Source organism: Idiotropiscis lumnitzeri, chromosome 11 (genome assembly GCF_059441095.1).
Source record: "Idiotropiscis lumnitzeri isolate Australia: NSW breed Sydney's pygmy pipehorse chromosome 11, RoL_Ilum_1.0, whole genome shotgun sequence".
NCBI lineage: Eukaryota > Metazoa > Chordata > Actinopteri > Syngnathiformes > Syngnathidae > Idiotropiscis > Idiotropiscis lumnitzeri.
In genome coordinates this window covers 5334649-5360973 of record NC_142401.1, presented here as the reverse complement: position 1 = coordinate 5360973, position 26325 = coordinate 5334649, and the positions used below count along the sequence as shown (strand labels likewise).

At 41.4% G+C, this 26325-nt stretch overlaps 2 protein-coding genes and 1 long non-coding RNA gene across 6 annotated transcripts in view; 1 reads left to right on the top strand and 2 right to left on the bottom strand.

The window, feature by feature from the left end:
- arhgef3 (Rho guanine nucleotide exchange factor 3) overlaps positions 1 to 7724 on the bottom strand; it is a 16365-nt gene extending 8641 nt beyond the window's left edge. Inside the window, exons 1-4 of one of the 4 annotated variants that reach the window (XM_088308757.1) lie at positions 7417 to 7724; positions 5756 to 5813; positions 5613 to 5673; positions 1750 to 1812 (exon numbers count right to left, since the gene is read on the bottom strand). In XM_088308757.1, the coding sequence (XP_088164883.1) occupies positions 1750 to 1812; positions 5613 to 5673; positions 5756 to 5813; positions 7417 to 7435 (201 nt within the window). In that variant the 5' untranslated portion in view covers positions 7436 to 7724. Of the gene's footprint in view, positions 1 to 1749; positions 1813 to 4081; positions 4526 to 5612; positions 5674 to 5755; positions 5814 to 7416 lie in introns of those variants that run through there. The other 3 variants (XM_088308758.1, XM_088308759.1, XM_088308760.1) reach the window with 3 other exon arrangements.
- Positions 4318 to 11725, top strand: LOC148326962 (uncharacterized). The gene is made up of 3 exons (XR_015845794.1): positions 4318 to 4563; positions 5623 to 5829; positions 10959 to 11725. It is a non-coding gene; the product is annotated as an uncharacterized LOC148326962 (long non-coding RNA).
- Positions 9617 to 26325, bottom strand: il17rd (interleukin 17 receptor D). Its single transcript, XM_088308756.1, has 16 exons — positions 26120 to 26325; positions 19790 to 19844; positions 17758 to 17880; positions 15004 to 15122; positions 14580 to 14700; positions 14439 to 14483; positions 13985 to 14136; positions 13842 to 13907; positions 13718 to 13772; positions 12874 to 12984; positions 12513 to 12697; positions 12325 to 12440; positions 11836 to 12105; positions 10942 to 11451; positions 10387 to 10652; positions 9617 to 10310 (listed from the first exon to the last, which is right to left on the bottom strand). Exons 1-16 carry the CDS (start codon positions 26297 to 26299, stop codon positions 10195 to 10197), a joined length of 2490 nt encoding a protein of 829 aa, XP_088164882.1. The 5' UTR covers positions 26300 to 26325; the 3' UTR covers positions 9617 to 10194.

The window sequence follows — 26325 nt, the reverse complement described above, 5'->3', positions numbered from 1 at the left end:
GCATGTCATGTAGCCTTCAGCTGAAAATGGCCAAAGCTCTGATTCAACCCTTTTTGTCTGCAAGAGGACCACTAGACGAGTGAAACACTCCTTTACACTGACTAAATATGACTCAAAGTTTAAAAAAAAAACAAAAAACAAAAATCATCTGACTCAAGAGATTCACAGGAAACCCACCGCAGACATAGATGATTCAGTTGAATCAGCTCTCGGACTTCAGTCAGCAGACTCCCTAATCACTTTGAAGGCTCAGTCAAGTCAGTGGACTCAGAAGATTGTGTTGAATCAGTTCATTAATCCAAGTTACCTGACTCACTAAAAACACACGGTAGACTCAGATAACTTGACTGAATCAATCTATTGACTTCCGTTCGCAAACTCAAATGACTCAGTTCAATCGGTTCATTGACTCGCTGCCTTTAGATTAGATTGAATCAGTTTTATTACTTGAGTCAGCAAACTCAAAAGAAACAGTGGATACGGATGATTCGGAGAAAGTTTTTGATTGATTCAAAATGGCGGACTCCCAAATAATTCATTAAGTTAGCAAATTCATCCAAACCACAATGTAGATTCACATGATTCGTTTGAATCGTGCCATTGACTCCAATTGGTGGATTCCCCTGAAAACACATTGCAGACAAAGACTCAGTTGAACTACTCCCCTAAGTCGTTCGCAGCCTCGCATAGTTTTGGGTTCCGCAGTATTTGCTTGCCTTGAACCAACAGCACCGACTCAAAGCAACCAGAGCCTTAAATATGAAAGGAGTTGATTTATCAGGATAAGTGTGAGCCAGAAAAAGAGCTGCATGAAAAAGTTGGCCCACAATCGCTTGCGTGCCATCCAATAATTGCTCACGAAGCATGTCACCCCGCCTGGCAACATGTTGATTAAAAACACGTCAATAATGAATTTAGACGACGTCGACCTCCACGGCCGCGCAACTCACGTGTTGCTTTCGACAGCTGGCTGGGAAAGCTTTGAAAAGTGATTACACGGATGGGCCAGGCCAGTTGGAGAATAGGTCAAAGGATTTAAAAAAAAAAAAAGGAAACCGCCTGGATGGATGCAAAGTAAGAATTCATCTTGTTTAATTTTATTTTTTGTATTGGAATTATTTCACCAATTATTGAATACAATAAAAAGGTCAAACATAGATGCCCATTTGTTATTTTACTGATAAATGATTTGTGTGTTGAGCGGGCACGCATCCTGTGCTGGTTTCAGCAAAGCGGGAAACGCCCGGGAAGGAACTGGCGGCTGCACTAAAAATACAAAAATACATGCGCGTGCACGCCATGCCACATTTGGGGACACGGGAACTGCCCGCCCACCCGCCTGAGACCACCGACAAAGCACCCCTCCTCCTCCCGTCCCCCGCCCCACCTTCAGGGTGTCAACCTCAAACTAAAATAAAAGTCACAGACAAAAGAAAAGACTGGCTGTATTGTTGATAGCGTTTGAGCGTGTCATCAAGGTCACATGACCTACATTGTGTAGACCAAAGTCAAATGAAACTTGGCGTCGGCAGGTCTGAGACTTCAGATCAGTGAGCATCTAAATCAGGACTGGGCAAAAAAGCATCAGCTTTGCTGCTCTTTAATTTGACTGAAAATATTTGTTATTGTGGCTTAAAGGATAATTATTATCGCGACATTGATGTAAGTTGCGTTAGCCTGTCTATGGCATTTTACATTGTTTGTTCGCATGATGCTTGCACATGACAAAGAACTGAAGTTAGAACTTACATTGATGTCCAAAGTGCAGAGGCTGAGCGAGTCGGCATCTCTGCTGGCCTGCTTCCTCTTCTTCTACAATGCACAAAAAAAAAAAAAAAGTCAGATTACAAATAGCCACTGATTAATCAATCGATTTAATTGGCCGATATCAGTGCTTTTAAAACTGGCTGATTCTTTTTTTAAATACACATTAAAACATCAGCAACATAATGACATTCAAACACCCCCCCAACCCCATAAAAGAAATCCTCAAATTTCTGACGATTTTTCTTTTTGTTGTAAAGTTAAAAAAAATATTTAAGGCATTGCCAAGCCGTCAAAAGTTCTGTCTGTAATTATTGTTGTAAAAAAAATATTTCAAATCTTTTCTTTTTATTAATTAATCGGGCGATCCTTTGTTTATCGGAGTGTTATTCCGTCAAATACTGGTATTGCCATCGGCTAAGAAAAAAAACGAATTTAAAAAAAAAAATCATATCAGCTGGGTACTGATTACATCATCATCATCCTTCAAACGCAGCCTTTCTCAATGTGGCGGTGAGTGCCATCTCCTGTTCTATGGTTATCATCACACCTTTCCTCTTTGCTCATCAGGGCAGCACCACATCACTTTTGTAAAGTCACTACCAAAAAGAAGTTAAAGTAAAAGCATTCCACACTTGTGGATTCATTTTTATTTTAGACAAGAGTGATGAGGTTGTTTGGTGATTAAAAGGAGGTTAAAAAAAAAGTTTTTGGTCCATAAAGCTAGTAATAGTAGTGCTAACATTCAGCTAAAGGACAAACCAACAAGCTGTTAAAAAAAAAAAAAAAAAAAAAAAAAAACAATAAGCCCACACGTTACCCTAGAAACGATATTATCTGCCGGGAAGTGTGTGACACGTTTTCCTGCGGGTTGCCATGACAACAAAACACAATGAAACAAACACACGGCTACATGTGAGAGGACACGAGGAGAGGATACAAGGAAAGGACACGAACGGGCAGGACATGAGAAGAGGAGAAGACAGAAGAGGGATGCTGTGAATAAAAACAATGGCAGGAAGTTTGCTGTGTGTGTGTATATACTTTGTTGTTTTGGACATTATGTAAGCTGACAAAGTTTACCTTCGACTCACTGCCTTGGCCTCTTGCAGGACAATTAAGACGTTAAAAGAATGAGATGCATGAGTCACCGTTGCACAACTGTCTTCTTTGTCGATCAAGTTCAAACTAAAGACTCTGTTTTGGCCGTAGTGCAAATGCTGGCGGAGTCTGATTTTTGCGCGAGTACGATGAATCGGAAATAAATCACTGATTTGAGTCGGCGTACTCACGGGAAAATACGGCGCTCAGATGATTTGATTGAATTTAGTTCGCTGCCTCACAGCAGCAGTTTGTCGGCTAACTAGAAGCTCTAGTGAGCAGAATTGCCGGAAACTCACAATGGACTCAGAAGACCGCAAAATGGAAACCCCGCGGATTCAGGTGATTCATTTGAATCAAACCACTGACTTGAGCTAGCAGGCTTACTGTAAACACAAAGTGAACGACGATGATTCCGTTACATCAGTTCACTGAACACAGACTCAGATGATTCTGTGGACAATGTTCAGACTCCCCAGAAACACAGCAGGCACAGACAATGTTCAATTTGTCAGGTTAGCAAATTCACTGACTCAAGTGAGGAGGCTCACTGAAAACACACGGTGGACTCAGATGATTTCAGTGAATCAGTCGACTGATTCGAGTGATCAAACGCCAAAGAAATAGTCGATTCGGATGATTTGGTGAAAGTCTTTGGTTGACAGGCAATAGAGGAACCCCAAATAATTCATTAAGTTGAGAAAGGTTGTCAAAAACACTTTGTAGAATCAGATGATTCATTTGACTTAACTCAAGGGCAGAAAATGTTTGGAAAATCCGTCAGAAAATCTGCAAAAATGTTGATTAGTGTTGTCTACAGTAAACATACGTGCAAATAGTTGCATGTATAATTGTATAAAAAAAAAACTTCATATAGGACTTCAGAAATCTGACAATATTTACTGTTGAGAAGCCGAAATTCTGAGGATTTGGACATTTTGAAGTATAACAGCGTCTCTAAATGATCAATTGATGATGAAATTCCGATTCATGTGAGCATCGACTAAACGTTGCACCTCAAATTGCTTTTACAACTCACTCGTTGCCATCGACGGCTACAGACGTCAAAGATGCATTTGAGCTGAGCTGGTAGTGTAATGAGTTCTAATCAAGCCACAAGTCATCAACGAAGTCAATAAGTTTCTTGATCAAGGTAACGATGGCAACACTGGTAACAAATTCCAACTGTTGTGCTCATTTGAAATTTGTGACTCACCCGATAGTAAAGGAACAGACAGCAGCCCATCATCGGCGCCTCACAACTGACACTCAATTTGCAATCCAGCTGCAGTCACATCTGATGCAGCCACACTACACTTTGCCTCTTCTTCTTCACATTCTACATCAGTCGTCTTGGGGCAGATGTGATGTAGCCTTCTTGCCAGGCACTGGCCAAAGAATAGGAACCCTCCAGGGTTGTGCGCGACCACTCAGTCGGTCCCCGTCGGACAAACAGGAAGTGACGGCGGCGCGAGGGGAAAAACAGGCTAAAATTAGGAGCTCCGGGAGACACGGAGAGCCCGGCGTAAGGAGGACAACAACAAGGCCATTCAGGAAATACCTTCATGCCGAAGCCAGGTTGACCGTCGTGACATGACATTTAGCGTCACGCCACAAACGGCATTTGAAATCACGCGTGATGTCAGCGAATCTCAGGAGACTTCAGTTCGGTGAGCGTTGCGAGGGTGGAGGCCACAGGTACATTCAGTTTTATAATATATCGTGACATAAATAATAATGAAAAAAATGAATTACCATGTTTTTATTTTTGGGTAATCAGTTTACTCTTCCTATTTTATTATTTTTGTCAAATAGCTTGCATATTATATTCTTTTTAGAACGTATTTTTTCTGGATATTATAGTCTCATATTTTGTAGTATTTTAAACATTCAGTTTTAATATTTCTTCTAATCTTGTTGTATTTTTGGCTTCAGATTTTTTTTTCGTCCAAAATGTTATAATTTTACATACTTTATATTTTTGTTAAATATCTATTAGGATAGTTTAGTAATATTTTTGAATTTTCATATATTTATTCACTAGCTAATATGTTTAAATTTTTAGGTTAATATCTTGTGGTATTTTCACATTTTTTAGTCTTAATATTTTACCATGTTGGGTTTTCTTTTGCTATTTCTTTCATGTGCCCCAGACAGCCAGCAGTGATGATAACCATAGTAGAGGAAATGCAATCGTCTTAGAACAAATCATATCCTAAGCGAGCAGATGCTAACGTAACTAGCATCAATGCTAACAACTCCTGTGAAAATGTGCACTCTTTTCCTGCTTTCATCAATCGTTATCAAATCCTGCAGCACCTTTGAAATATTGCCAGATATCACGCTCATAATCGATCAGACTTCACTTTTCCAACTTTTTCAAGCAATGAAGACCACAAAAAGATTTGCCATCCAGTTAACTGAGTTTTTGTGTGACACTTCGACCCGATTTTCCATTCCTTCCTTAGGGAATGAGTGCAAAATGAAATGAGAACAAAAGGCTGCTCATGATGGGGATTCTGAGTACATGCGCTATTGTACAACCACGTTTAGCTTTTACTCATTGTTTAAGACTTGTACGCTAACTCTGGATCGAAGAAAAAAAAAACAATAGAAGGAAATGAAAGAGGCCATGATGACGTTATTAATCACTTTACAGTAAACCTACACCAGTGGACACAATTAATGAGGGACAAAAGATACTTTGTATACAGCACATACAAATTTGTGTGCGTGCGTGTGCATACCCCTCTAAAGGAGCAGCCGTCAGCTGAGAGGAAAAAGGACGTTTTCTTTCGTGGCCGCCACCTGAGAAGATACGTGAGAAACAAGAAATGATTATCTTCTTATCTGTCACGGACAGAGTAGCTGAATAAAAAAAAAAACTAACGTTTTTTCCCGCCAGTCGACAGAAGCTGAGGATGAGTCAGGTTCAACCAGATCGCCACCTGGTGGCCATTCATGGTAAGTGCATGAAGTCTTTACGGCACACTTTAATTCGTAACCATCCACTTTCTAGAACGATCGTCCTCATTCCCACGCCAATTTGTCCACGTGACAATCAGAGTTATGATAGTATTTGAATTGCGTTTTATACAATTTTGACTTAAAAAAAAATAGTTTTAATTAGTTAAGAACACGTTTGTTTGTGTATATTTTTTCGAAAATGCTTGGTATTAGATTGTAATATTTTTTAAATTATTTTCTTAGTTTTAAGAGAGAGAGAGAGAGAGACAGAGAGAGAGAGAGAGAGAGAGACTGATAAGTTGATTAGCTACGTATAGCTACTGATGTACAGTAATATCGAAATAAATGTCTGAAATGAACCGAAAGCTAATGTGATGAAATTAAAAACATAAAAAAATATAATTATCAAATAATAATTAATCAGGTATTTTCAATTTTAATTTGAGCTTTTTCAGTTGTTTTCGTGCACAATAACTTTGGTGCCATTAAATTGACAAGCGACCAGTCCGTTGTTTGTCCATATTCGCCCTGCCATTGGGTGGTGACCAGTGCATTAAAAGGCAGCGCACATACGGGGGAAGCAGCAGCTTAGAATACCTGCTGTGGCTGCTTTTACGTGGCCACATTAGCGTGAACAAACAACCGTCTGGCAAACGGACGACATTCCAGCAAAGATCAGCGTCAGCCTCGCCTTGCAGCGCGAGTTGCTGTCAAGCGTCTTCAATTCTCTTTCACACTCATCACCACTTCCTGTTTTGCTTTTCAACCGTAAATACTCCAGCTATTAAATGGTCGCCCAATCTGTGCCGACGCGAATGGAGTCCTAAATTTGGAGTCAACAACTAATCGAGACAAGCTGTGCACGATTAGAAAACACATAAATAAAAATTTGAAGCTGTCTGCAGGGGCTGTGAGGCTTTCTTGTTTTTTTTTTTAAGCCCAGGCCCCTGACCAATCACAGCTATTCATGCTCTGGCTGTTTTTTTTTCTCTGACTCATGTGCACACTGTACACCCCTCTCTCGCTCATCTGCTTTTTGGAAATTGGACATTCAGACGTTTGGCAGAAATGCGCTACCTTGACTCCAACTCACGTCAAATGAGTTCTCCCCATTAAAATCAATTCAAATGCAATTTCTCCCTTCCAGACCCCACAAAAACGCCACCATTTTTTGTCATGCTTTTTAAAGAGAGTTCGCACTGTAGTGTCTAAAAACAAAACAAAAGAGATTTATTGCCAACGATGATCAAATCAGTAATCAATTAATCATTTAGGAAACTTATTTTGTTTAAAGATGAACACATAATTCTGTCCACACTGTAGGAATTAAATGTTGATGTGTGCCTTCAGGGGGCGGGGCCTAGCGAGTTACATCCGGAGATCGCGAGTGCTCTCATTTTGGATTCGGTTGTTTGATTGTTTGTCCCGTTCAATAAATGGTGACGGAAGCTCGGCTTATATTATGATGAATACGATTATTATGACGACATTATGAATGGCATTAATGACTCCCTTTTTTTTTTTTTCGAAGACAGCGTAAACTTGTATAGCAACTGTGCCGAAATAAAGTGTGTGTCTGCGCACCTTGTGGGGGGGCTGCCATCCATCACCTGCCTGCATGGGATGACCCACGGCTCCTCACTGGGCCCCTCCTCAATCACTTGTCTTCCAAAAAACGGCCCCCACCCCACCCAAAAAAAAACAACAACAACTGCAGCAGCACAAAGCCCAACAAGTTTCCTGTCGCTGTCGTCCTCACGCTCAGCAAGCGTGAATAAAACTAAAGATAAAAAAAAAAAAAAGCCTTTTATGGTATCCAGAGGTCAAAGTTTTGGTCCAAAAGTCTGCCAGGCTGGAAGAACAAGAAGCAAGAAAAGTGAGTCAACTGTCAAGAAGCTGAATAGCTCGTGTCAAGCCAGGGGAATTCCAGCGGGGAGATGCTTCCCATAAACATTTTTACTGTTAGCAAAATAAGAGTTACAACTACAGTACTTTTGAAATGCGGGCCTTGACACCAATGCAACAGTAATATAGTTAATTTATATAGAAAATTATTACGGTAGTTCATTAAAATAAAAAAAGAAAACATTAGGAAAAATAGAATATCAGAAAAACATTTATCAAACAGAGGTAAAAAAATGCAAAAACAATATTACATGAGAAAAACAAAATTAAAAAGATATATATATATATATAGATATATATATATATATATATATATATATGTATATATATATATATATATATATATATATATTATTTTTTTTCCCAAAGAACAAAAGAAATACCAACATAAAATTATTTTGAAAATATGAGAACAGTTGAAAGTAAAAACATTGGAGAGAAATCCTCAAATTCATGATGCTAAATAAGATCAAAACAAAATACTTTATGAAAGAATATATTGGAATTAGAAAGACATTACAAGATAAATAAAATACGATCACAAATTTGATGAAAAATAAAAGATTGAAACAATATGTAATTGAAAAAAAAAATCCCAATTTTACCAAAAAATTTCAAGTATCCTATGGACATTTCACGAGAAGAAAAATAATAAGATTTTTTTCATTATATTTTTAAAACATACCAAAATGCTGCCTGCAAAAAGAATATTATAATATTAAAGCAACATCATCAAATATTAAAGAAAAAAAAACAACGATTAAGAAAATAATATTGAGGGGGAAAAAAATCCCCAAATTTGATTAAAATATTTAAAGACAAAAACTATATGGAGAATTATAATAATTTGAAAAATCCAAATACATATTTTGAAAATTAAAAAAAGCAATATTTAGCTTTTATTGTGAAGGTGTTTGCTTGGCTTCCTGTCATTTGAAGCCGCAACCTCCAAGCCAGTCGTTTGCGCCGCTTTTCTCTCCCTTGGGGGGGAACCAATGTCTCGTCTTGTCTCGTCTACTCCAAGCAAATCAAAGAAAGACGAGCTTCACTTCCATCGGCATGCTTTACTGGTTACTCTGCAACTTTGGTTTTGGTTAAAGTCTCACCTTCCTTTCGAATGGAATGGGCACGTCATCAATCGTTTTGACGGCATTGCTGATTGGGCGTATTTGCACAAAATATCAACGCATAGGTGGCATATGAAGATGATTATCATATTGATATTTATTTAATATATATGAAATACTGAACCAATTAAATAAACAGGATTGGAAGAAAAAAAATACCAACCAAAAATGAAAAACTTAATGGAGTATTTACTTTTAATAAATTAAAAATTTAATGAAGGAAATTATTTAAAATATATTTTTCAATTAATCCGTAATTATCGTACGCAATGGAAGAATAAGAATTTCTAAAATTCAGTAAGTAATGCTTTATTAAAATGAATGATTTTATTATTTCTAAATTAAACTTTTGGTTTTGAATTCGTGTTTCATATAAAAAATAGAATAACATGACTTGATACAGAGTCACTGATAGTGAAGTGGGAAACTTGCCTGACTCATGCGGGCAGCATGGGATCGGTTCCAACTCAGCGACGGTGTCTGTGTGAGCCCTGTGACTGGCCAGGGACCAGTTCAGAATGAAGTCTGCCTTTCGCTCAAAGTCAGCTGGGAAAGGCTCCAGCACCCACGTGACCCTGCACAGGATAAGCGATGTATGTTTTATTAAAACCGCAGATGAAAAAATAAATCTATTGTTAAATTTTTAAATTTGAAAAAAATACCCACCCATAATCTTAAAAAAATAATTAGTTAAAAACAATTAAATGTAATTTTAAAGTTAAAATGAAAAGAATTCAAGAAAATAGCCATGGTTAGTGTAACAAGATGTTTTTCTTTTATTTCCTACATTTAAGGTACTATATAACAGTACATTTTTTAGACAATGCAGAGAAACAAAACCCGAAAATAAAATTCGAACAGACATTCGTGGTAGAAAATTTTTAAAATCTATATACAAGCAGGAAATGCTATGTTCCCTTTTTCACGTTTGTGTCCGGTTTCAGTTCAAATGTTAGCAACAGGACAAGGCGCCTAAAGGTCCCCCCCCCCCAAAAAAAAAGAAAACATTTTCCCACTAAATTTAGGAACCTCTGTCAAAATCTGTCTGTATTCCTTTGAAACGAGTTTCCGGGTTGGGGAAAAAAAGTGCCTGTGTGCCAAATATCCACTCGGGGTGTTTCTTCAGAATGGAAGAATTTCAGGAACAAAGGAAAATTCCCACCAGTCCAAAGGCACTACAGAACTTCAATGAAAAAAAAAAGAAACAAAACAAAAACAAACAGTGGTTAGCGAAAGTTCCTGGTGCGCCAAATATTCCAACTGGATCCTCCTTCAAACTGGTCACCATGGCTACCGACATCCCAAAACGTCCTTTGGAGAATTTGCTGCGTTACAGCGAGGCCACAGTTTCCAGTGCTGCGCTTCGCTCCAAGTGATGCAGTTCCGCTTTGCACACCGTGGGGGCACCGCAGCCCAGGGACGTGACAACCGGCGGCTCCTCGTCTCCTACGCCACAAAACCAAAAGTAGTGAGGGTGCAAAGACTAATGCGGTCGCGGTGCTGTACTGGCGAGCGAGCTTACCCAAGCCTGACGACGACGATTCGCTCTCGGCCAGCGACGAGGAGTCGGCGTGCTCATGGGACAGGCCATCCATCAAGGGGATGGACAGTTCCGAGGACGGCACTGACGACTCATAGATGCCCGAGTCGCGGGGCGGGGGCGGTGGAGGTGCAGGTTCGGCAGGGGCGGGGCCACCCGATGCTTCTGCAGAAGGAGCCTTGTCGTCTTCCTCGTCATGGATGCACGGCGAAGGGGACGCTTCCTCCGTGAAGGTTAGGGAGGACGTCCTAGATGAGAGGCATTTAAGACGCATTTGTGCCTCTCCATGTCTTTTTCAACACACTTTATCAGGTTCTGTGTGTGCGTGCACAGCACTTTGAGTTACTCTCCATATATGAAAAGTGCTGTATAAATAAAATTTGATTGCTTGACCTAATCATGATCGTCTACACAAAAGCTGTGCTGATTGCGCAACATCATCTCCTGGCATTGGTTTGTCATTACAGCACTTTACAAAACCAAATATCACAAACAAACTGGACGGGACAACAGAATTGTCTGTGAATATATAATTACCTGGAGTTGTGTTGCAGACTGGATGGCGATCCCTGCGGAAGGGCTGGAGCAAGACTGGGAGCAGGACTGGGAAGAGAACCGGTAACAGGACCGGGACTCGGGCTGGGGCCGAGGCTGAGCTTGAAGCTGACGGCGGAGGAGGTTGCGAGCGAGAGTGAGTTCTTCCTGGGCTTTCTGTCGCTGCCCTCGGGCGTCTTCACCAGCACCTCGTTCAGAACCAGGCCGCCGTCCGGCCGCGAGGACGTTGAGGGCGCCTCGTCATCGCGGGGTGGCGTGGGCACGATGGGAAGCTGTGGTGAGCAGGAAGCTGCGGGCTTCTGGAACCAGTCCGGGTTTTGGCTGATGTGCTGGTGCATGTTGCAGATGGCCACGTAGAGCGAGCGGCCCGATTTGCTGCGGAAGTAGTTCCTCCGAGAGATGTTGAGCGGCTGCGAGTCGCGCTCAGCTAGACCCGAGTGCCCCGAGTGCAGGCGAGCGAACAGCTGAGGCAGCTGGTCCATCAGCTTGAACCTCAACACACACAACAAAACAACACAAAGTTACACAACTGCATGAAAAGCAATACAAGAGAAAAGCTGAGTCACACTGCCTTGGATCCAAAAGTCAAACTCACTGATTGTAGCCCTTCTAGTGACAATCGACTATGAATTCATTATTTGTACAATTTGACAAGGACAATAATGCAAACTTCGTAGGAATAAGAACACCTAGCATTGCATAAATCGTTATTTTCATTCATATTACATCAATATGAACATCGGAAAAAAAATGAGAAAAAAAATCTTATTTTAATTCATTTAAGTAGGTATATTCGGTATTGATGACGAAGATATCCCCACTGGGGGTCTAATTAAGCTCATCATCTCATTTCTTGCCTCGTCTTATTTTGTGTACCTGGGGGCCAGACTGAGGGCGGTGGGAATGTCGTTCTCGGTGGAATAGTCGAAGTAGACGGCCATGTAGCGGTGGAGCTCGTCGGCGTGGCCGCGCTCTTCGCACTCCTGCCGTTTGGCCTGCCGCAGCTTCTCGGCGATCATGGCCACGGCCACCACAAACAGGTCGCCGCCAGACCTCCCCGACGGACAATCGATTTCACCGCTGCCGCCGTTGCTGCGACGACCCACGGGGGTCTTTCCTCTGCGGCTCTTCCGCTCCACAAAGTAGCTGCAGGGATGTGAGCAAAGCAAATGATTTGATATGATAAATATTTTAAGATCACATATTTTTTTTCATCCTTAAAACTTTTGTCCTTCTCCCTCCGGTACTTCAATTGCCCATCGCTAATCTAACCTTCTAATATCCATCTCTCCTTTTATCATCTGTCTCTCAATGTAGTGTATAAAAAGAAGAAGAAGAAGAAGGAAGAGGAGGGAGACGACGTACCTAAGTCCTTTAGAGCAAACGGTGATGATGAAATTTGCTTCGTCCAGCTGCCGGCTGAGCCATGACATCTGACCTTCCCTGCACATCTCCAGATGTTCCCACAGGTCCAGCACCACCTGATCACAAAACATGATTGACAGGTGAGCACAAACATGAGGGCTGCCCCCACTTGACCGCCATTTTCTCACCTCGCAGCCGCAGAAATCCTGCAGGAAATACGCGAAGCTCTGTATGACTCCGGCGTGCTTCGCTCCGTCGCGGTCGGAGTAGCAGATGAAGACTTTGGGGCGGGGCCGGGGCCTCTCGGCGCTCAATGCCGCGCTCTGATTGGACGATTCGCTGCTCTCCTCGTCCAGCTGGCTGTAGATGTTTTCTAACGGGGAGATGTCAGTCCACCAATCAACACTTCAAATGACTTCTACTTGCAATCAATCAAATGTGTTTTGCTTTTGATGACCACCAGCGGACAGTAGCGCTTTGAAAACACATTCCTGTTCCTCCCCCAACAGGTAAAAATGTGAAAGTATTATTTTTTTCCACCCCTCTCACCTTGCTGCTTCTTGCGGCACATGACGGTGAAAAGCGTGGCAAAGGCCGACATGATGACCAGCGGCACCGTGATGGCCATGGCGCGGATAGGCCCCGCCCATGGAGAGTGCACTGAAGCGAGACAAAAATGTCTTCTTAAGATCAAGCACGACATGTACAGTGAATGACATACTGTGTATACCGATAGAAATATCATCGTTGCCGTTATACCAAAATTCTGAGTTCATTTTGATACTAGTGCAAAGTACTTTGATACCGCTTGATCTGTTGAAGTGTTTAACTATTGCCGTGTGTGGGGCCACAGAGGCTTTCACACTGAATTAATTTATTAATTTTTAAGAACTGCTCTCGGCCAAACAATGCAGGAATACATACCAGTACAAAAAAAATGTGGTATCATTTCATTCAGATGAGAATCACTGTGCCTTTGTGCTTTTGTATACAGTTAATGTATTGTTGGATAAAAAATTAGATTGGACAGTAACAATAAAATTTGATAACATTTTATGAACATGTAATTTCATTATGATTAGGTTTTATTTATTATTAGTTTGTTTATATAAAGAAATACAAATGTTAGATTTTAAAAGAACAAAAAAAAAATTACATACAAATGAAATGTATTCGGGGTCAGTAAAAAAATGTATAATAACATTATGACAAAGTGTATAATGATTTTTCGATGAAATTCATAAAATATTTATACACAGAAATAAAAAATATATTTTACAAAAAAAATGCTAATAATTATAATTATGAAAAAATATATTTTATCAAATTAAATGATGAATTAAATTATAAAAACTCAAATAATAGCCAGTGTCAAGAGCTGCATGCATCTCACCTTGGCTGACGTAAAACTGTGTCTGCCTCCTAGTGGTGTTGCTTTCATCTCGTAACTGAGGCACAAAAAAATAAACTCACAAGGGGCGCGAGCATGTCAGGTGACCAGCGGAGCGTTTGCGTACCTCGATGGTGTACGTCCCTGGAGTGACGTCCTGCAGGATGCACGTGGTTTTCAGCTGGTTCACATCCTACCAACACGTTTATTTAAAACCAAGCCGACTTGAGAGCATAACAATGTGCACCTTCTGACACCGAGTGATCGTACGGGCTTGCAGCGCTGCAGTCGGAACGGTCCGTCCTGGCGCAGCTTGTAGTAAACGTAGTAGAGGTGGAAGGCGAAGGAAGGCGGGGCCTGCTCGAAGCTGACGTGGAGCTTGGAGCCCAGCTGGGACACGCTCAGCGTCTTCGGCTTCCAGACTGGAACAAAGAAACACCAAGTACAACAATCATTGGCGTATTTGTATACAGAATATTGTTGCCGTTCGGCACAAACATTACATCTACTGCTACCACTACTAGACGGAAATTAATCGCTACACATTTACCTTTGTGGCTGACTAGTTCCTTCGGCACCAAAACATTACAGCTATCTATTTAGAACATAACTGGCCTAATAGAACTTGTTAAACATTTACAATGAGGAATTATTTATTTTCACACGATCTCGCCAAGAAACATACACGTGTTTACGGTTATGACGACAACGGCGAGGAACTTACATGGTTTACAGACCAGGTTTTCTGAGCCCAGCAGGACTTCACAGGCTGCAACGTGACAACACGCACGAGTTAAAAAAAAAACACACACACACACTAATTGGGCTGGCTCAGTGCGTTAAACATGAAAGAAACAGTACTTACAGTTTGTCCTGAGGAAAGACGGCGGGAAGAAGCTGTCGTTCATCAGCGTGGGGAAAGGAACAACGCGTACCATGTAGTCCGTGTCGAAGAGCAAGCCGCTAAACGGCTGACTGCTCAGCTTCTGTGTCAAGGAAATGCAAATGTCATAGTGAAGCTGTGCATATTCCATTTTTATGATTAATCTGCTCCAGAAAGTCCAACTAAAACCGAATTGTACAAAAACCAAAGCAACACTCCCTATAGGAAATAATGAATAGCAAATGAATCTGTTCCAGACATAAAACACTTAACAAGACAATGTTGCCGAACAGACTGGGAAGGTTACCATCGCCTTAAGTTGTTAATAAAAGCTTTCTGCCTGTAGCAAATGTGACTTGTGTATTGAAAAGCTCAATAAAATAAAATGAATTCATGTTTGTCTTACCGTATTCTTGTAGGAGAAGTTGAGCTGTCGCGGATCTTTGAGAATGAGATGCTGACATCGCTTGCCGTCGGGATTTTTGTCTTCCAGATACACCCGGAAGCCTTTGATATGTTCAATACCTGCACAGAAAAAAAGAACTTCAGCCATCCCATCATCCCTCATCACTTTTCAGAATTACAAGTTCAATAAATGTTTACAATTCTTTTAAAAACATTTTTCAGTCATATCTTTCGCTTCCTTTCAATGGACATTATTGATATAATATTGTTGTATAACTGACAAATATAAATAAATATTTCCCATTCCTCAGTAAACTACGCTGTTGATCCTTCTTCGCAGAGGATAAAGCATATATGCCTGTGTGTATCGTTATATCATCTACGTTTTTGTGAACGTGACGATTTAACTATTTTCGCTGTTACTTATGTATAACGTCGCAGGATGAAGGGGGCGGTTGAAGCTGCCCTGCGAATTTTACACATTTAGAGGTGGGTTGAGGGAATATCCTCACTTCACTGGCTTCTGTGCCTGGTTCACTTCGCAGGAGCACCGTGTGAAAGTGGCTGACAAGGTCTTTCCTCGTTTCCTTGACATACCTCCTCTCCTCTCCTTCCCGTCAAATTGCGCTTTACCCCCTCAGCTCCACGCTCACAATCAACCCCCCCCCCCTCCCCGGTTCCTCCACCTGCGCCCCCCACTCGCTTTCATCCCGCCTCAAAGCCTCTTGGACTCTTGTAATGAGAGCTTTCCATGCACGGGACATGTTGTTCTCATTAGCCAGACAGCAGAACAGGTTTTCCCGTCTCCGGGCAGATTCTTGGGCACCTTTCCCAACTCCTTCCTCCCTTCATGACCTATTTTCTCAGGCTTTGACTTCAGCCACAGTTACTTCCAAAATGTATACCGGTGAAAAGATGTAAAGCAGCCAAATATGAATTGCATGTTACGTGCCGTGGTGCGGATGGACATCTATTTGGGCCAATGACAGAAGAATCACACAGTAAGGTTAAAACAGATGGAAGTCACAGAGAAAGGAATAACGCATGCCCAGTGAGTGAACAGAATAACAGATGATTTTCATGAAGGCAGCAGGAAGCGTTTTATAGATTGCAAAGTGGACATGTCCTGAAAAAAAAAAATCGCTTACTGACATTGTAAAGGGTAACATACTGCCAAAATGTTATTAATAATGCATAAAAGCACTACACCAAAAATGGAAATAAAGTGATTTGGTTACTTTTGTTTGGTAGAATACATCCAAATTTTCTCAGCCACGACATGGCGCCAGGGAGAATTCCAACAAATTTGGCTAGGTTGCTTGTTGCTAAACTGAATTCCAAAATCAATTCAAAAAAAAAAAAATCAAGAAATATAAAATTTTGTTGTAAAGTTTGTTGTAAGGAAAGATTCCAACAAATTTCATTGAGTTGCTTGTTGCCAGGGTTCGGCTTCAAATTGTGCGTGCAGTAATACATTTTCTTTAAAATGATTGGCCACGTTTGTTGCTGGGCAGATTTCATAAAGCGGAATTGTGAGTAGAATTTTGCTTGATCACTTGTTTTGGGAAATTGTGAGTTCAATAATTACACATTTTGCAAGCTCATTTTCCGAGCTCGATAATAATAATAAAAAAAAACTGCCAAGTAAAATTACCCTCACGTGCACATAAGAACTGCGTCAAAAAGCAGAGAATGGACATGCATAATGGCTGCAACACAAACTAAAACGCAAAATTCTGAAATGATTTCACTTATTTCGGAGCACTGGCCTACTTGCCCGTCAGGCAAAAATCACAACCTCCTTTTGAACTGCCCGTAAAAGTACGACGCTGAGTGAGCAGCAAGATTGGAGGAGGACGAAGAGAGTCGTCCCGTTGTTCAGCCATCGTCGGGATGCCAAATACTTGAGCAGGATTTTTGGGTTTCTACGTGGGAAAACAACAGGCTGCATTGTCACAGCCAACGAGCTTCAAGTTACACGCGCAAACGCGCACACGCATTCCTTGGCGCTCACATGGAGGTAGTGAGTGGCGATCAAAGCGACATACATTGACATCCTTAGATGTGATCCGTCCTTTGTGGTGGGAAAAAAAAATGGCCACATTGACCTTCAGGGTTGTGAGTTAAATGCGCTTTTTGAGGCCTTATTGTGCATGATGGTCAACATTTGATGAGATTTGAAAGGCCACGAGGACGTATATTCTCGTGATTTCAGTAGCAGCTGCGAAAAAGTTTAAAAAAAGAAATATGTCAATTACGGGTTTAAAATAAAGGTTGGGCATTCAAGGCAGGGTCAGGGTTTCAAATTAGGGTTTCAAGAAAGGGTCAGGTTTCATTGTCATTGGGAGGATTTGACATGAGCGAAGGAGGATTATTATAAGTTACGAAGTTTCGTTATAGCTAGTGTTTATTACAATTAGAATTTTGTTTTTTATTAAATTTTGTTATATTTAATGAGTTTTCAGAGTTAGTTTTTATCATTATTTTTTTTTTTTAGAAACGCTTTTATTTAGTTTAGTTTAATAGATTTAAAATCTACAACCAAGGCTCATGTATTAAATTCAGTCACAAAAACCAAAACAAAGGACATTTTCACGATATTTAAAGGTAGTTTGCGAGTTGTGCAAACTGAAAATATAGTTCCGCGTTTTCATTTTTATTTTATTTTGCTTATTTTTAGTTTCTTTGACTTCTTTAACGACAATACTTGGAACACACAAACGAAGTCGGACGCAAACGATCGTAGCTAGCTTACCAAGCGGACTTGCAGACCAGTGGACCACAACGCCGGCTTGGTGGTCGCATGCCAGATGCGTGAAGGAGACGTTGGCCACCTCGTGGATGACGTGTTTGCCCAGCGGGGAGTTCAACGAGCAGTCTGGAATAGACAAACAAACAAATATTGGCATTCGCGTCACAAGCTAACGTAGCATTCAACAATAAACTGGCACAATTGAGGCCAATCAAAAGTTAAAAATAAATAAATAAATAAATACAATCCCCAAACTAGACCAGGCTTAGAAGAGTTTCGAATTGTTTACGCGGTGTTCCACTGGGTTCAATTCTGGGTCCGCCGTTGTTTTTATCGTATTTATCATTTAATTGACTTTTTTAAGCCATGTTTACTTTTAAAGTTTTACACTAAAATGTCAAAAAGTTACTTAAAACATTGCCTGGACAGATAAGCAGAGAAATGTGTCGAAATGTTGAAGGATGAGCTAAACACGTAATTACACTGTGAACAAACAAGGTCCAAAGTAATTTATTGAAATTATCAGGTTGGATGTCGTAAATGAACAGTTTTAATTAAGTTTTTTCTCCCACCCCCCCCTTCAAACTGATGTCATCACAGGTGTTCATCTGTGACCGACTGAGGGGGTCAAAGTTCATTTCATCTTCTTCCATGACATCACGGCCAACACATTCTTCCTCCAAGGGGAAGAAGAGGCAGTGAGGTGTGTCAACACACACACACACACACACACACACACACACACACACACACACCCCAACACGGATACACACACGAGTAGGCTGGCACAAAGAGTTATTATCATGTAAAAAGCAGCTCTGAGCTGCACGCTCGGGATTAAACTTCCTTCCTCAACACTTTTTGCCTTTTATGTTTGATTCTTTAGTTCCTCGATAGCTGACCTTTGAACCTTGACCTGCACGCTATTCACGGCATCATACGAGAGTGACCTCTACCAAGGCAAACTGGAAGCCTCTACAGTGATGGATGGCAAAGGGTGTTTTATTTTTTTATTTGTAATTAATATTTTTAATCACTTCACAATATTTTTGATCTATATTCATTGATTATAAACCTTTTTGCGTGAGTATACTGTACATGCACAAATTAAAATAGTTCATTATTAATCATACAAATCCATCAAATAATCAAATTATTTGATACCCCAATGTGAAACCTTCTTCAAATGCTGCGTTGAAACCTTAACGCAGCCTTAAATCGTCAACCCCGTATTGAAATCTTGATTTGAATCCTCATTGGAAGCCCGAGTTTAAAACCTTAACAGTGTCTTGAACGCCTCAGCTAGACTTGAAACCTTAACTGGAAAGCCTAACGCTGCTCTGACACCATCATTTAAAACCCTAACATTTGCACGAAACCCTGAATTTGAAAACTGAAAATGTGTCTTGAAACCTTGATTTGGAAGCCTGATGTTTCCTTAAAATACTGCTTTAGTTGAAACTAATTTGAACGCACAAATGTATATGCGCGCACACACACACACACACACACACACAAATGGGCGACGCAAGTGAGCGTCTCGCTCATGGTCATGGACAAAAGAGCAGCTCGCCGGGAATTGGACACGGCTCAGGAACTTGACTTGTACCCGCTAAAGGACAAAAGTGGAGGAAGCGCGGCTCTTTATGTGTGTGCGTGTGTGCGCGTGCGTGTGCTCGGGGGCATTTTAGGGGAACATGAGGGGAGCAGAACATTGGTCCTGAGCTATGATTTCACTTTTTAGCACTGGAGTGTTTTTTTAAACTTTTTTATTATTTTTTTTGCAAAACGTCACAATACCACGACTACTCCTATCCAGTATATAAGAATTTTTTTTTTCGTTTTAGTTTATGACATTCAAATGTTTTCTTTTTAAATTCAATAAGTGTATGGCAATGACAATTACACCCAATTCGAAGTGTGACGTTTAACTTACAGGTTGGATAGCGTCACATGTGGCTTTATTTGCGAATGTCTTTTCATGTGTGATATTTCTGACATTCGGAGTGGGCAAAAGGTGTGTGCGTCAACTCACTGTCGCTTCTGAGCGTGACGGCCAACCTGCGACTTCCATCGGCCCCGGACTGCATCTGTGTGTGTTCAATGGACAAGCACATGTATTAGGAGTCAGACAAAATAAAAAAATAAAAATCGATTCTGCAACGCTTCGAACACATGCTCTCATGTGGTCCCCTTTGAGGCGGTTACTCACAAATGCACTGGACGCGACACCTTTGAGGCACTTTTAGAACATTGACCTGTTTGTCACGTCAGACACACACACGCGCACACACCCCCACACAGTATCCGGCTTGTTAGAGGTGTCAGACAATGGCAACAAATGCACAACAAGCACACACCACAAACACCTGAAAGCAATCAGACAGATGTCCCACTGTGCGTGTGTGTGTGTGTGAGCGTGTGCCTATTAGCAGCCACTGTAACTCAACCGTTGGCGTGTGCATGCATGTGTTTGTCGTTATGAACTTGTGAAGACCCTCATTGCCCTCAAACCAAACACTCACACACCAACACCAGAACCGAACCATCAAACAAGCCTTTGATGCACTCGCCACACACAAAACATTCACCCAATAAAATGTCCTCACAATCAACGCAGGATGACGAGGCTTGTGACCACAAGTATCGAAAGACATGAACACAAACACACACAAAATCAAACGTCCACACAAAGACGGGATGTCAAGTACTGTTCACGACTCAAGAAGAAAGACATACACACACACACAAACAACAAAGTGGGTATAAGTAGTACATGTCAATCTTGGGATTTACGGGACAACCTTGAATGCAACACAGAATTTTTTTTTTTTTTATGTAGCAGAAGAAACGTCAACTTGTCAAAAGGCAGGAAATGGACATGACTCGAGGGGCTTCTAAAAAGTCCGCCAAACTATTCAATAAGCGCCACTTTCACCTTGAGCCACGAGACATGTCCACCCTCATCACCAGTGTGATTCCAGGACCCTCAAACTACCCGGCCGTTTTTCAAATAGAAAGGACCTCTCTTGCATTTTCCAGGTGTTTCTCTCAAGTTGTAGTCATGGAGCAAAAAAATTAAATACTAATTTATAAACATGCGTGCTATTACGATAGACATGCACACCCAATTTCATGTCCATCGGTGAAACTAATGTCCAGGGCATTTGTTTTTTTTTTCAGGGTAATTTCATTGAGTACGGTAACTTCCTGTAGGTTTTCAGGCATCGGTCCTTGAGATTTTTTTTTCCCCATCCAGTTATGATACACAAATCTAATCAACTTGTCTACCAGTGAATACAGGGATCACATTTGAGCTAATTCCCAAGAAGTTGGTCAAAATACAAGCCCCGCACAGAATTCGCCCAAGATGGGAGTTTCAAATCAAAACTGCTGACCTCTTAAATCTGTTTGGAAAAAAAATAACAAATCATGATGAGAAGCAATGGCTGACGTGAAAAAAAGTTAAAGCAAAGAGGGATTCCCCTGGGGGAATCCCCCAAATGACTTCCTGAGCTAATCACCCAACTAATTGCAGCCTGAGCTTGTGGAAGATGCAGCAATTAATCACAGAAGGGCCAGCCTGGAGGGGGAAAGCGAGAACGATAGCTCAAGGAGGGAAGTAAAGAGGCAGGGAGTGAGGGATGACGGAAGACGTAACAATCAGCAAAGCTGAAGGCAAAGAAAGAGGAGAAGGAGGAATCTGATTAAACAGGAAGTGCTTCAATTATGACCGGCAAGCTCCGTTTTGTTTGTGGACTCACTTCCAGATGTGCCCGTTCAAGCCCAACAAAACTTTGGCATAAAATATTTGTTCCGCTAAGATCAAAAGGATTAACGCTAGCTTATGTCTTTGAATTTGTTCCTTCTTTTGGAGTCAACGTTGTACGTAAAAAGTCAAAGACAAAGACAAACTGACTACCGTTTTGCAATTCGGCTGTCACTCATAGGAAAGCTGCTTCCGATTGGGGCACATTGCAGAGAATTTCCAAGTAGCAATTTGTTAAGCATCACCCCAAATTGGCTCCTTCAAACCAAATTGGCGAACTTCCTGTTTCATTTCTTGCAAGGGTCCTTGGACTTTTTTTGTGTCCTCTTTTAACAAACATGGCTACCTGAATCTGGGGGCTCATCTAGATTTCTGGTTCCATTATTTCCGAAGGGGCAAAACTAAATAATTATGTTACACTCCTTGCACCATTTTTTTTTAAATCTTTGCAGTAGTACGAAGGTAATACAGGTGCACTTTGCATTCTGGTGAGGGGAAGAAAAAAAAAACATTAAGTCTGCACCGGAATGCAGGACCTCCCTTCTTCCTGCATTTATTTTCCAGACACATCTGGAGTTGTCATGAGGTCGGCAAGTCTCCCCCATTCAAACAATCCCCCCCCCCCCCCAAGTGTGTGCACATGTGTGCGCGCGTGGTTGAAAATAAAAGGAAATATTCTCAAAGTAAAGCTGTGATCAGCAGCTGTGCAGGAGGAATTAGTCCGCACAAAAGTGAGGTGCAACAATGCAACCTGAAGAAAGAAGAGAGTGTGTGTGTGTGGGGGGGGGGGGTGCGTGCGCGTAGGGGTGTGCGTGTGTGTGTGTGTGTGTTCAGCCAAGCAGAGATTTCCCACCAACGGGAACAAAACCTGCAGCTTCCACCTCCTGCTTGACTGCTCCTCAATAACCCCCCCCCCCAACAGTCTGACTCCTGCTGAGATTCGGACTCCTTTATCCCCCCCAAACCTAGGACCAAATTCCCTACATCCACACAGAAAGAAGAAGCAGAGTTTAAAATCAAACCATCCATTAAATAACGGATGAAAGCAAACATGCTAAGTGCCTCTTAAACTGATGGGGGTCCACGAACCGTAGCTTGGGGTCCGCCCCCCTCAAAAAAAAAAAATCGAAGCAAATAAGGGAGTGTCAAGTACGACAAAAGGGGGACCATGGAACAAATAAAATATATATTTTTTAGATTTGGTCCAATTCAAATCAGTGCTGATTGTGATATCAGATATATATGACATGGCTGTATGAGGGGAAAAATATTTTTTTCCAATTCAGAATAAAAGGAATAATGTTACGGGAATAAAGACTCACTAAGTCAGATTCTCCAGTAATTCTTCTTCAAATTTGGACAGAATGTGAAATTTCTGTCCAGGCGTTGCAGACTCCCCTTCCTCACAATTTGTTACGACGACCAACCCTGACGGACAAGTGACAGGTTGCTTTAGTTATCTCGATTCAATGTCAGTGGCATTGATACATTTCAGCTTTTATTTCCTGAGTTGATCTGACATTTTGTTTTCCCGACATCATTTCACATCATCTTCCGACAACGTCTCGATAGCGAAGCCCACCCGGATATTTTACGCAAGTTTCACACGGGAAGGATGCCGAGGTTCTCTGATGCCAAAAACATACAAGCCCCCGTGGTATGGGGAGTCTGGACAACGAGAAACCTGCCTGGAAAGTTGTGATTCTAGCCAGGAGGAAGCGGACTGATTTTCCCTGTGCGTCCTCCTGCAGATGTTTTGCGCACACACACACACACACACACACACACACCCCCCACACACACACACACAAGGGGTGAAAAAGAGAAACCACAGGATCATCCGGCTTAGCTGAACACAAAGAGATGTTTTTCCAAGGGCGAGTGTTTCAGGTACAGGTGAAAGCAGGGAATCCGATCCAGGAAGCGGGATATCTAAGCCGAGATCTAAGCGGGGGTGGAGTAGCTCTGATCCATGGAGACCAGTTGAAAAGGATAAAGAAATGATCGATAGTGAACAATTTTTCTTCTTCAAAAAAAACAAAACAAAATACACTGCTCATACTTTTTATGAGGTTTGAACTTTTTATCTTGTGAAGAATGGAGCCATTTTATTTGAAGATTGAAAAAGAAAAAAAAAAAAGCAGGCTGAGTCCTGACAACATAAGAACATGGCACACAGACAATAGCGCTGTATGTTAATTGGAAAAAGTCACGTCGCCACCTACAGGCCTGGCATGCAAATAACATTCCTGTTTTTATGAGGTAGTTTCCTAAAACCTCACACTCTTTTTAGAACCTATAGGGCACAGACAAACACACACCTCTAACAACTTCACACCTGTTAAACAGCAAAGCCTCAAACCCCCACATTGAGCAGCCTTTGATGCGTGTGTGCGTGTTTGTGTTTGTGTGAGTGCGTTTGAGTGGGGGGTTGTTGCAGGAAGGAATGTTTCAGCGGGTAAACAGTCTGACGCTTCCTGTAGACAACACTTCAAAGGCTAAAAGGGGAACTACTGATAGCGCGTGCACACGCACACACCACACGCACACGCACACGCACCACACAAAAACCTCACAGGGCATTCACACTCCGACTCAGACATGACATGAGGTGGTAGGACATTGGATCACAATGTAGATACAAAAAAAAAATAGTCACTAGTGGCCACTAACGGTATGTGCACAAAATACAAATGAATAAAATTGAGACATCATTCCTGGACAGTTGGATAAGCAAATTTATTTGATATCCAATTTAAGACAGGTGCACTCATAACTCCTTGTAATTGAACCTGCCTGGTAAACTACTGTGCTGCTGCTGCATGAGCACTCCTCAACCAAACTACTAGGCATGTGTCAGGTACTAGTAGCCTTTTTGATGCTACTAGTAGCACCACAATACAAACAAGTAGTTTTGCTTCACTAGTCAAATGTAGTTTTCTCACGAGCCTGCAGAAATGTCATACAAGAGTGGGTGGGGGGGGTGTAAGACAGTCGTTGTACTAGTGCACTGAATTGTCCTAATTAAGAGTAGTGTACTAGTGTACGGCCCTTAAGATGGGCATTGATGATGTATATGAATGATCTAAACAGTTTGAGCATTTATTCAACATGCTTGAGAATCCAGCTTGAGGTAATGCAAATAAATAAAACCTGCAAGCTAACATTAGCGCGTGCACACACCCACACGCATGATGACCTCACTTACGTGCACACGCACGGAAGATGACACACAAACACACACACACACTATTTAACCCCTGGAGCAAGGAAGACTTGGAGTGGAGATAAAACAACCAAAGTCAAATCAGATGTGGGAATTTGGTTCTTAAAAAAAAGAAAAACTAAGATTTGTTAAGTTTTGGAAGTGTGTGCTTGCCAAACATGTGTTTTTAGCCAGCGCAGCTGCTCGCAGCACATGTCACAGGGGTCCACAGTGATCCCTGAGAAACCCCCAAAAGCAAATTAAAGCCATCAAATGGCAGGAAGTCAGCTTTTTATTTTACTACCTGCAATTCACCCAAAGCCACAAAACCATTGATGGGCTCATTCCTTTCTGGTTGCCCGCCCCAAATTTAGAACACGTTCAATTGACTTCCTGGTTTGACAGAACAAACGGTCACATTCAGCAACAATCAAAAATATACAGTAATTGGATTCCCATGAGAATTCTCCACATTGCATTCACATGAATGAAATACAGTTGACAGAATTAAAGCAATCGTGGATCAAGTCAATTGAGGGCAAGGAAAATAGCTTCATTTATGTAAAGGTCAACAAAAATGTCAATGTCCACAGGTTTGCACCTCAACGACTGTCTAAGTCACCAATTTTTCAAACGGATTTCGGACAAAAAAGATGCGCAAGACATTAATAATAATGTCTCAGGTTTCTACTGCACATGATTACAACAACAGAATGTAACAACACGCGCAAGAAGGAACGCAAGACAATGTAATTATCCACATTCAAACAAGACTGTAACCAATTTGACTATATTTAAACAATCCTGACTAAGATTACACCAAGACCGAATTGGGGACAACAAATAAGGTTAATTGATAACTTTTTTAAAAATCGGCAATAACGTCGACAAGTTCACACAAGGGCGACCAATCTTTAAATAGCCACCATTTCCAACGGAGTTCGGCTTTAAGGGTACGCAACAGCGTACAAGACGATTAGAATTTATTTGACAGAATTAAAACACCCATGGCCAAATTACACATAAGCCGAATTCAGGGTCAGAAACGACACTAAGTGGCAAAAAAATATATTGTCCAGACGTTTGCTGGTCACCAACCAATCTTTAAATCGCCACTTTTTCCAACGGAGTTCGACGTGGAAGGGACGCAAAAGACTCCGACAGGTAAGTTGACATCCGCCATAAAAGAACAGCTAGAAATGCCACGTTAAATTCAGCTAAACATAATTTGCTACGTCAAGCTAACAGGTTGTATGTACAAAGTGAAACATAAGTGTCAAAGAAGACATTAGAAGAAAAATGCGCCGACACCTGGACGTGTGCACGATTCGCTGAGTGACAAGTTACGCCATCAACAACTAGAACTCCAAAATATTTTTCTTTTCTTTTACCTTGAAGCCACATCGTTCCTGGTTGTTCCTCCTGTTCCCCGAAAGCGTAGCCCCACAAGAAACATTCCACATGAGTAGTAAAGCGGGGAGACCCACGAAGAGGGAGCGAGGAGCCGCCATTCCTCTCCGAAGTCTCGACAACTTCTGCTGGAGAAACGCGCGCACGCCGCCAATGAGCATTCAGGTATCCATGCGCATGCGTGGCC